General features: G+C 42.3%; 1 protein-coding gene across 3 annotated transcripts in view; it reads left to right on the forward strand.

Annotated features, from left to right (window-relative positions):
- The window catches only part of COL21A1 (collagen type XXI alpha 1 chain), a 193,988-nt gene that overhangs the window by 107,905 nt on the left and 73,590 nt on the right, over positions 1–12,493 (forward strand). For all 3 annotated transcript variants that reach the window (XM_084967938.1, XM_084967936.1, XM_084967937.1), the window contains one exon: positions 12,308–12,361. In XM_084967938.1, coding sequence (XP_084824064.1) covers positions 12,308–12,361 — 54 coding nt within the window. The remainder of the gene's footprint in view (positions 1–12,307; positions 12,362–12,493) is intronic.

Genomic DNA, 12,493 nt, shown 5'->3' on the forward strand with positions numbered 1-12,493 from the left:
TGTGTCTCTGGTCACTGCTGTGGCATGGGTTCAGTCCCTGGCCCAGAAACTTCAGCATGTCATGGTTACAGCCAAAAACAGACCAACAAACAAACAAAAACCAAAAAAACTGCACTCATTTTCTAGCTATAATCCTCTTAAAATTATTACTTTTTTTTTTCCCACTGTACAGCAAGGGAATCAAGTTATCCTTACATGTATACATTACATTTTCCCCCCACCCTTTGTTCTTTTGCAACATGAGTATCTAGACATAGTTCTCAATGCTACTCAGCAGGATCTCCTTATAAATCTATTCTAAGTTGTGTCTGATAAGCCCAAGTTCACGATCCCTCCCATTCCCTCCCTCTCCCATCAGGCAGCCACAAGTCTGTTTTCCAAGTCCATGATTTTCTTTTCTGTGGAGATGTTCATTTGTGCTGGATATTAGGTTCCAGTTATAAGTGATATCATATGGTATTTGTCTTTGTCTTTCTGGCTCATTTCACTCAGTATGAGATTCTCTAGTTCCATCCATGTTGCTGCAAATGGCATTATGTCATTCTTTTTTATGGCTGAGTAGTATTCCATTGTGTATATATACACCACATCTTCCTAATCCAATCATCTGTCGATGGACATTTGGGTTGTTTCCATGTCCTGGCTATTGTGAATAGTGCTGCAGTGAACATGCGGGTGCATGTGTCTCTTTTAAGTAGAGTTTTGTCCAGATATATGCCCAGATATATGGGATTGCAGGGTCATATGGAAGTTCTATGTGTAGATTTCTAAGGTATCTCCAAACTGTTCTCCATAGTGGCTGTACCAGTTTACATTCCCACCAACAGTGCAGAAGGGTTCCCTTTTCTCCACACCCCCTCCAGCACTTGTTCTTTGTGGATTTATTAATGATGGCCGTTCTGACTGGTGTGAGGTGGTATCTCATGGTAGTTTTGATTTTCATTTCTCTTACAATCAGTGATGTTGAGCATTTTTTCATGTGTTTGCTGGCCGTCTGTATATCTTCCTTGGAGAACAGTCTATTCAGGTCTTGTGCCCATTTTTCCATTGATTGATTGGCTTTTTTGCTGTTGGGGTATATAAATTGCTTATATATTCTAGAGATTAAGCCCTTGTCGGTTGCATCGTTTGAAACTATTTTCTCCCATTCTGAAAGTTTTTTAAATTAGGGTGCACAGCATTCACATCTGAGAAACATTGCCCTGGACTCCATCCACTTCATGTTTGATGGTTGCTGATGCTGGTTGCAGAAAACTGCAGCTGCTGGTGTACCACCTGGGAGTGGCCCTCTGGCCGGTCTCCCCTCATGGATCTGCTGCTTGCAAGCTGTTTGATCTTGGGCACATGACTAGATTCCTTTGAATCTCATTTTCTTCATTGACGCAATGGGGATTTCTTTATGGTTTATTATAAGGATTAAATGAGATCATCTACAGAATGTACTTAGTAGGGTCCCTGATACAAAGTTTTCCTTAAAATAAATGTTTGTTGTTTTGTTGTTCTGTTTACTAGGTAGCGAGGTTGGGATGTCGCATGGGGAGGGCTGGCAGCCGTGGGTCATGGGCAAGACGTGTTAGAGAAGACAGGAGGGTAGTGACCGGAAAAGGAGCAGAGACGATGCTGTCACTCAGGGCAGCCCTGTAATGTGCAGAGAGTTAGGGAAGGCCCAGCAACGGCAGCAGGTGGTCGTTCTGGCCCAAGGGGCACACATCCTCCCACTGGCTCCGGGGCCGTGGCCTCTCTGGATCTTTTTGCCGCTGTCAGTCTCCACCTCCTTTAATCGATGGAGGTGCATCTTAAGAGGTGATACAGAGCAGGTCAGGTTCCCAGGTGTGTGCTCTGGGGATGTCACAAGAGACCCCTGACCTCTTCCAGATGAAGGGGGAATCCATTGGGAGGGTGAATTCCAAATGCCACCTCGCTGCGTCCTAGGATCATGCCATTTCTTTAACATTCACACAACCAGCCTGCTTTGGGGGCAGAGGGAATATATGAATATATATTCATATGAATATATGTATGTATAAATGAATAAATGTATAAATAAATGTATTTAGGAAGGGGTGAACAAATAAACTTACTTATTTTTGCAGTTACTTGGGGTTTTGAGACCAAAAATAAAAGAGGGGCTTTTTATTTGTTCATCATAAAAGACTTGGAGTAAAATACCTAATTTAAAAATAAATAGACTCACAGACATAAAGAACGAATCTGTGGTTGCCAAGGGGGAGAGGGACAGATTGAGAGTTTGGGATTAGTAGAATCAAACTAGTATATATAGGAATTCCCGTCGTGGCGCAGTGGTTAACGAAGCCGACTAGGAACCATGAGGTTGCGGGTTCCATCCCTGGCCTTGCTCAGTGGGTTAAGGATCCGGCATTGCCATGAGCTGCTTTCAATGTAGGTTGCAGACACGGCTCGGATCCCGTGTTGCTGTGGCTCTGGCGTAGGCCGGTGGCTACAGCTCCGATTCAACCCCTAGCCTGGCAACCTCCATGTGCCGCAGGAGCAGCCCAAGAAATAGCAAAAAAGCCAAAAAGCCAAAAAGCCAAAAAAAAAAACAAAAAAAACTAGTATATATAGAATGGATAGGGAGTTATCTGGTAGCCTAGCGGTTAAGGATCTGGTGTGTCACTCTGTGGCACAGATTCAATCCCTGGCCTGAGAATGTCTGCATGTTGTGGGCAGAGCCAAAAAGAATGGTTAAACAGCAAGGTCCTACTTACACAGGGAATCATATTCAATATTCTGTAATAACCATAATGAAAAGAGTCTGTGTGTATGCATTCTTTTTTTTTTCTTTTTTGGCCACCCCACAGCATATGGAATTCCCTGGCCTGGGATCAGATCCAAGCCATGGTCATGACCTAAGCTGCAGCTGTGGCAGCACGGGATCCTTAACCCACTATGCCAGCCAGGGATCAAACCTGCATCCCATCGCTCCCAGGACACCACCAATCCCAATGTGACACAGCGAGAACTCCTGCATTCTTTTTCTCGTACTGTCTTCCATCGTGCCCTGTGATAAGTGATGGGATGTGTAATTCCCTGTGCTCTACAGAAGGACCCCATTGCTCACCCATTCTAAAGGTAACAGTTTGCATCTACTAACCCCACATTCCCAGTCCATCCCACTCCATCCCCCGTGGCAATGACAAGTCTGTTCTCCATGTCCGTGAGCCTATTTCTGTTTTGTAGATAGATTCATTTGTGCCATATCTTAATTTTTTTTTATTTCCCCAATACATTTTTTTTGCTACTGTACAGCATGGTGACCCAGTTACACATACATGTATACATTCTTTTTTCTCACATTATCAGGCTCCATCATAAGTGAATAGACATAGTTCCCAGTGCTACACAGCAGGATCTCATTGTTAATCCATTCCAAATGTGCCCTATTTTAGATTCCAAATTTAAGTTATATTATATGGTATTTGTCTTTCTCTTTCTGACTTACCTCACTTAGTACGAGGATCTCTATTTGCATCCATGTTGGTGCAAATGGCATTATTTCATTCTTTTTTATGTCTGGGTAGTATTCCATTGTGTATCTGTACATCTTAATCTATTCATCTGTCAGTGGACACTTAGGTTTTTTTTCCATGTCTTGGCTGTTGTGACTAGTGCTGCAGTGAACATACAGGTGCATGTATCTTTTTGAATTGCAGGTTTGTCTGGATATATAATCCTGTTAGTTGTATCTTAAACTCACTGCTCTATCGCTTTGGGTCTCTGTGCTATCTTTAAAATAGAAGTGTGTGAATTTTACAAAGCCAGGCATGCTCTTGAATGAGATAAGATGAGGAAGATGTATGTGAATGTGAAGTTCTCTATTTTCAGCCCAGCAGTGATTTCAGTGTTGTTTTCTGAAATTCACTGTTTGGGCGTAAGCTTCAACAGAGTCACTGTGGACCTCAAATCACCATGTGCCACCCCCACATTCCGTCCTCACATCCCACGTGGCTGCAGGAAAATCTTTGCCTGGAGCTACAGGAATCTAGTGAGTTAGTCAAAGGCTTTGTCTCAGTTCGTCCTCCGTAAGACAGTTTCTTTCAGAAACGGGAAGGCTGAAAACATACCGTGGTAACAGTCTTGCCTTGTGTTTGGGGCATGTTTTCCAGGCGTCCCATGTGGCCTTAGGGGGTTTGTTCCACACAGCCCTGTTCTCTATTAGAATCTTTTCCCAGAATAATTTCCATTTTGTGGATTTCCTCTGCAAACTCCCATAGTAGGAGTTTCCACTTAAGATAATTAAAATTACATGCACTTTTTGCTGACTGTAACATTTGTTCCTCGCATATCAAACAATAGACTGTGTATAGATTTTGCATATTTTTCCCCCTGAATTTACAAAATGAAAAGGAGCCCTTATCCACCAAAGAGTTACTCATTTTATAACATGCTTTAAAGCTGTTCCTTGGACTCTAAGAGATACTTTAAGAGGTTCAGAACCCTTCCTCAGCTTCGAGGAAACCTGATGTGTTTAAATCGGAGAAATGTAAGGCTTCGCTAAACCTTAACTTTGGTTACCTGAGATGTAGTTAAGAGTCGTCTGTTTTGTTTCATCTGAGTCTGGAGAAATCATGAAGGTGTCACAAGCTGAGAGTTTTCAGGAAATCTTCATCTACTTTTTATGGAAGGAGTGGTACCCTGTTTGCCTTCTTTCCTACACCCTTTCTCAGAGGCTTTTCTTCTAAAGCAGCACCAGCAGTGCCTCCCACAGTGTCCTCTGGAGCCAGGCTAGACTGACCAGCCCTCCCTTGGGTCCACGTGGTACTGAGCCGTGCATGCATTTCTTCACTTCCTCTGGAGACGCCTCTGCAAAGTCTTGATTGTTTCCTGATCTTCCTCCCTCTTTGCTACGAAGGCCCTGCAATGGATTCAGCATCTCAGTCTATGAGGAAGAACCATTCACTCCATGTCCGGCCTCATTTACTGACCGCTGTGCCCCTTTCTGCCCTGGTGGTGTTTTGTTGTGTTTTGTTTTGTTGTGTCTCTCTCTCTACTAACATCATGGGGAAGCTTAACAACTTTTACTGACTTTTTGACAGACGGCTCCATCTTTTCTTGGTTCTCAACTCTGATGTCTTGTCTTCACTTTGGGTGTGGTCTGCCTCATGGTCATTGGTAAACTATGGCAGTGACCCCATAGGAGGGACTTGGACACCTGCTTTTTTCCTAGGCCTGACTGGCTCAGGGCTGACTCCCCAGCCCCAGGGGAATGCCCATCACTGTGGTAGAGGGGGGACGTTTTAGTAGATTCCCACCATTCCCAGGAAGTCGGGGTGGCCTGGGCCTGTGAGAGGCTTAGTGTTGGTTTTTATCTGAGGGGAGAAGGAGCAAGGTAGGTGTGTAAGGCTTTGATACATTGGGTGCTTGAAGGCATTTGCAGCTGTGTGTACAATGGGTTTTTTTGGTTTTGTTTTTGTTTTTGTCTTTTTGCCTCTTCTAGGGCTGCTTCCCACGGCATATGGAGGTTCCCAGGCTAGGGGTTCAATCGGAGCTGTAGCTGCCGGCCTACACCACAGCCACAGCAACGAGGGGTCCGAGCCACGTCTGCGACCTACGCCACAGCTCACGGCAACGCCAGATCCTTAACCCGCTCAGCGAGGCCAGGGATCAAACCTGCAACCTCATGGTTCCTAGACAGATTTGTTAACCACTGCGCCACAACGGGAACTCCGACAATGTTTTATTTTTAGATGTATTTTGCACGGTCTTATCCTTGTGCGAGCCTTGTCACATGCCATCCTCACAAGAAGTCCTAGCGGGTTGAGGAGTCCCCATTGACATTGCTGTGGCACCAGGTTCAATCCCTGGCCTGGGAACTTCCACATGCTGCAGGCATGGCCACAAAAAAAAGTCCTGTGAAATTAGAAGAGCAAGTCATACACTGAGGCCCTCTTACAAGGATCGGGAGTTGAAATAAAATCTCTTTATCTCCATCCATCTTTCTTTTCACTCTATCTTTCTGCATTGGCCAGAATGTGTGTGTTTTGTTCCTCTTTTGCTTTTTTTTTTTTTTTTTTAAGGCCACACCCATGGCATATGGAAGTTCCCCGGCCAGGGATGGAATCCTAGCTGCAGCTGTGACCTAAAACAGTTCATCAGAGGCACGTTCATCCGCCACAAAATTTTGGAGGCAACCTGTAGAAAATGGATCCGTCTTACTGTGAATCTTGGATTCTCCTTTATTCTCAACTCCTGTAAACTCAGGTGGAACCAAGAGTGGGACCCTTCAAAATAGTTATGTTATTGGAATTTTTCTGGGAGCTCTCAACAGTGTTTACTCTATTTTAGAAAGTGACAGTAGTTTTGTATATGCAGTAAATTGTCGTTAGTCATAGGCAAGACATCAGCTAGGAGAGACTAGGTTAGGCTGCAGTAACAGACACATCCCAAATGCCTCTGCCCTAAAAGAAAAAGATGGTTTGTTTTTTGTTTTTTTGAAAGATTGTGTGGGTTTTATTTATTTTTTATAATGATTTTTATTTTTTCCATTATAGTTGATTCACATGTTCTGTCAATTTTCTGCTGCACAGCAAGGTGACCCAGCCACACATACATGTATACATTCTTTCTTCTCACATTATCATGCTCCATCACAAGTGACCAGACATAGTTCCCAGTGCTATACAGTAGATCCCATTGCTTACCCATTCCAGAGGCAATAGTTTGCATCTATTAACCCCAAATTCCCAGTCCATCCCACTCCCTCCCCCTCCCCCTTGGCAACCACAAGTCTATTCTCCATGTCCATTTTCTTTTCTGTGGAAAGATTCAGTTGTGCCATATATTAGATTCCAGATATAAGTGAAATCATATGGCACTTGTCTTTCTCTTTCTGACTTACTTCACTTAGTGTGAAAGTCTCTAGTTCCATCCAAGTTGCTGCAAATGGCATTATTTTGTCCTTTTTTATCGCTGAGTAGTATTTGATTGTGTATATATACTACATCTTCTTAATCCAGTTGTCTGTCAATGGACATTTAGGTTGTTTCCATGTCTTGGCTATTGTGAAAAGTGCTGCAGTGAACATGCGGGTGCATGTGTCTTTTTCAAGGAAAGTTTTGTCCGGGTATATGCCCAAGAGTGGGATGGCTGGGTCGTATGGTAGTACCAATTTACATTCCCACCAACAGTGCAGGAGGGTTCCCTTTTCTCCACCCCCTCTCCAGCATTTTAAAACAGAGCGGTCTATTGTTCATCAGACTATACCTTGTTAGCAGCAGTGAGGGGTCCTCCGCAGTCCTCCCGTGGAGACAAAGGCTGACAAAAGTTTCACTGTCTAGATTATAACTAATTACGGTAGCAGGTGTATGGAAAATCCATCAGTGGCTCTTCAACCACTTCCACTTGCCCTTCATCAGCCAGAGTGAACTTGGTAAACCGCACCAACTTCAAGCATCAGGAAGTGTGATTGCCCCATATCCTTGGAAGTAGAGAGAATTTGGATATTGATAAATAGTGATCATATTTACTGGGACAAACAGGAGTGAATCAGGAATGGGTTTTTTTTTTTCTCCAAGAGTAAATGTTAAGTGCCAAAGGTGAGAGTTGACTCAAACTCTCTAGGCATTTAGAGGAAAGTTGAAAATTCAAAAAGAAAAGAAACTGCAAACAGAAGATTAATCATAGCTACAGACTGTGGGGGCTGTTCTTATCCAATTTAAGAAATCTCTGGAGTTCCCTTCGTGGCTGAGTGGTTAACAAACCGCACTAATATCCATGAGAGTGCAGGTTCGATCCCTGGGCTCACTCAGTGGGTTAAGGATCGGGCATTGCCACGAGCTGTGGTGTAAGTCGCAGATGCGGCTTGGATCTGGTGTTGCTGTGGCTGTGGTGTAGGCCGGCAGCTCCAGCTCCTATTTGACCCCTAGCCCAGGAACCTCCATATGCCGCAGATGCTGCCCTTAAAAAAAAAAAATCAACTCTAACTTAGGGGTGCTGTGGTTCCTTACTGTCCTTCGTGTGTGTGTGTGTGTGTGTGTGTGTGTGTGTCATCAACAAGACTATAATGAACATCTTTGTTTATATTTCTCAGTAAATTTTTCTGAGCATACCCATAGGAAAATTTCCCATAAATGGAATTGATTATAGAATCAAAGGGTTAACTTCATAGTTAAACTCTGATGCAAATTGCCTATGACTTTCCAGAAAGTGTGTAGGACTGCCACAAGTATGTGAAAACATCTTGCCTCACACTCTTATTGGCACTGGGTCTCATGAAAGTTTCTAATTTTCATCAATATGTGTTACAAATGGTCCTGGTTGGATTTGCACTTCTGTATTAGTGAGTAAGATACGGGACCTTTTCTGTGATTGGGAAAAATATTGTTACCTCCCTGCAATTTGCTTTTTGTTCATATCCTTTTTTTCCTACTGGGCTGTTCATTTTTTTAAAAATTGACTTTTTCATGGACTTGGAGAATAGACTCCTGGTTGCCAGGGGGGAGGGGGAGGGAGCGGGATGGATTGGGAGCTTGGGGTTAATAGATGCAGACTATTGCCTTTGGAATGGATTAGCAATGAGATCCTGCTGTGTGGCACTGGGAACTATGTCTCGTCACTTATGATGGAGCATGATAATGTGAGAAAAAAGAATGTGTACATGTATGCGTAACTGGCTCACCATGCTGTACAGTAGAAAAAAAATTGTATTGGGGAAATAAAATTTTTTTTAATTTTTTAAATTGATTTTTATATGCATGTTATAAATTGTGTGAAAATATTTTTCCTGGCTTATGGAATGTATTTTGATTTGGTTTGGGGAATTTTAGCCATGCAGAAGTATAAATGTTTATATATGTAATTTTTCTCTTTTTCCCTCTCCTTTGTTTGTACCTGAATAGAAAGGTTCAACATGCTAACATTTTGAATATAAGTACTCATGATTTTATTTTTAGAATTTCTATTATTTTATGTTTTAATCTTAAAATTTTTGATATCTAGTAAAGTTAGATGAGCATTTGTATTTTTCCCTTTCTTCTTCTAAAAGGATAACCAGTTATGACAATAGTATTTATGAAATTTCACTTCTTTCTCTGTTTATTTGAAAAACCGTCATTATCACTAAATTTCCATTTGCGCTTGGGTCTGATGTTTTTGGCTTCCCACCCTGTTCCATTTATCTGTCCACATCTTCTCCTCTGCCAAATTGTTTTAATTATTGCCACTTCATAAGATGATTTAATGTTGGCAAGCCTAGTCCTTCCTCATTATTCTTTATGGTCAAAATTTTCCTGGCCGTTCTTGCATGCTTATTTTTCCAGATAAAGCTCAGTATCTTTTCTTCAGCATTTTAGAAATTCCTATTTACATTTCAGTTAGGAGTCCTTTGACTTTATGGATTAATTTTAGACGCACTGACATAATTTAAACACCGAGTTTTCCTATTTCCAGATTATGATTTATCTTTTTTTTTTTTTTGTCTTTTTGCTATTTCTTGGGCCGCTCCCGCGGCATATGGAGGTTCCCAGGCTAGGGGTTGAATCGGAGCTGTAGCCACCGGCCTACGCCAGAGCCACAGCAACGCGGGATCCGAGCCGCGTCTGCAACCTACACCACAGCTCACGGCAACGCCGGATCGCTAACCCACTGAGCAAGGGCAGGGACCGAACCCGCAACCTCATGGTTCCTAGTCGGATTCGTTAACCACTGCGCCACGACGGGAACTCCTGATTTATCTTCCTTTTTTATTTTTTGTTTTATTGAAACTCAATAGAAGAGTATTAAAAATTTTTGATATTGGGTCTCAACATTACCTAGGTTTGTATGTAGGGATTTTTAACCTCTTTTGTTCCTATTATAAATGGAATTTTTCTTTAATATATTTTATATTGGTTATTGTTTAATTTTTTAAATGGCAATTAACTGATATCTATTATTTTAGGGTATTAGGTATATTGGCTTATTAGATGTATAATCATAAAAAAAAAGATAATTTGAGGACCTCTTATCCTAAGTGGGTTTTTCCTCCAATTGCAGAGCTTGGGTGTACCAGTATACAGTTACTTTACTTTGAGTGTAAAGGTGTACAGTTATGTCACCCCCTAGATTTTCTCTGATTGTTAGTGTATTATTCTGTGCTTAACACATAGCACCCTTCAAGCTGCCTGTCCATTGATCTTTATTTCAAAAATCTGTATATGTGGCCAGCATTGTTTGACAGTGAAATTTAAGTGTTAATAAAATGGTATGCCCATTAAAAAGAGGTAATTTGTTTTCCACCTTCTAGGTTTTACCTCTTGTATTTTTTTTTTTTTTTTTTGTCTTTTTTTTTTTTGCTATTTCTTGGGCCGCTCCCGCGGCATATAGAGGTTCCCAGGCTAGGGGTCCAATCGGAGCTGTAGTCTCCGGCCTATGCCGGAGGCACAGCAACACGGGATCCGAGCCACGTCTGCAACCTACAGCACAGCTCACGGCAACGCCAGATCGTTAACCCACTGAGCAAGCGCAGGGACCGAACCCTCAACCTCATGGTTCCTAGTCTGATTCGTTAACCACTGCGCCACGACGGGAACTCCCTACCTCTCGTATTTTTATATCTTATCTAAATTCATGGGCTAGTCAACACTGGCTAGAAATATACCAAAAACAGTAGAGCTACCGGGCAACTTTGCTTTAAAGTTTCCAACAGTCACAGTCTCTTTTAGTCCAGGTCGGTGGCGCTTTTGGTAGACTAATCCTCCCAGCATCAGATGTGTATTTGTAGTTTTAGCAATTCTCAGCATGTCTGAATTCCATAAAATAGTTCCTTGTCAAATACAGCCACTAACCAATCAATCCATGATGCCAACATTGGTTTCTCAGTTCTTTAGCTATAAATTTATCTGATGCATTATTTGCCTTTGCTCTGGCGTAGGCCCGTGGCTACAGCTCCAATTAGACCCCTAGCCTGGGATCCCCTCCATATGCCACGGGAACGGCCCTAGAAAAGGCAAAAAAAAGACAAAAAAAAAAGAGTGCATCTTAGTCTACCTGGCCTTCAGCTGCTCATCTCAGTGTAGCCTGAGTTACTGCAAGTTGTTCTCACACCTTTAATTTATAAGATAGGGCTGGAAGCTGGAACGTGGCAGTAACCACATGGTTTAGGGGATTGAAATCAGACTGATAATGGCGGTGTAGCATGGAAAGACTTGCCTTTGAAGGATTCTATGCCTTAAATCACTGTGTTACTCTTTAAAACACATAGCTAAATGAACTTTATTAAAATTGGGATTTTTAAGAATTACATCATAGGTACCCAGTCACATCCTCTCCTCTCTGTACTGGACAAACTGAGACTATAATGAATTGTATGTCATGTCTCAATTTGCCTAAATAAAAGTGAATCGACCCAAACCTTGTGGTGCCGACCATTGGTCTTAACCATGTCTTCACACTTTGTGTATCAGATTTCGAAGCTAAGACAAGACCGTCTGGTGTTTCCTACAGAAATAGGTCTTAAAACCGTGTCCACTAGATAGCTAGCTGCTGGAGTTCCCTGGTGGCTCAGTAGGTTAAGGACCAGCATTTTCACTGCTGTGGTACGGGTTCGGTCTCTGGCCTGGGAACTTCCACATGCTGCAATTAATAAATAAATAAATAGCTGTTGGACTTTTCTCCATCTGTCTCCTTTTGGGTGTCACTTACGGCCTTTCCCTTCCATAGATGCCTCTGAAGAGGTACCTCCTCTAAACAGTTTCCTGGGATGGGCACTTGGGGAAGAGCTCCACCGAATCCTATAGGGCTCTGAGGCTTTGAGCGCAGGGTCTGTCCTCATTGGGCTGGGTGACTCTCTCCAGAGAGTGTTGGCTTTGAACTATTTCTCTTAAGTCCCAGGTCCTGCCACTGTAAGAGCCTGAGCCTGTTTAGGCTAGACGTCTGCTCTCTACGGGTGGGGTCAGGATTGCTGACGAGACTCCCCCTGGCCCCAAATGCCTCCCTTCTCTGATCATAAATGAAGAGTAGTCTTTCAGGGTTAAGTTTTGATGTAGATGTGCATCTAACTGTGTGCAGATTTATCTATTTATTTCTGATGGATTTTGATAAGAATGAGGTTGAAGAATGTATGTTGAGGAGTTCCCATCATGGCTCCCGGTAATGAGCCTGGCTAGTATCCATAAGGATGTGGGTTCAATCCCTGGCCTTGTTCAGTGGGCTGGCAGCTGCAGCTCCAATCCATTGGACCCCTAGCTTGGGAACTTCCATATGCCTCAGATGTGACCCTAAAATGTAAGAAAAAAAAAAAAAAAAAGAATGTGTGTTGATATTTTTTTAGGCTGAAATGTGTTTTCTTTAATAATTTTAGTTTCATTTGCAGGGTGACCGTGGACTTCCTGGTTTTCCTGGACTTCATGGAATGCCAGGCTCAAAGGTGGAAAAAATCTGTTCTCTTGAAAATTAGGCCATGCCACTTTTAATTTAAAATTGAAAGTACTTTGTGTTACAAATATATTATTATGAATAAATGTGCATATATAAATTAAAGTATATTGAAATAAATGAT

Source organism: Sus scrofa, chromosome 7 (assembly GCF_054392235.1).
Source record: "Sus scrofa isolate SSC_HxYL_T2T_F1_AM1 chromosome 7, Sscrofa_HxYL_maternal_Yorkshire_Landrace_v2.0, whole genome shotgun sequence".
Taxonomy (NCBI): domain Eukaryota; kingdom Metazoa; phylum Chordata; class Mammalia; order Artiodactyla; family Suidae; genus Sus; species Sus scrofa.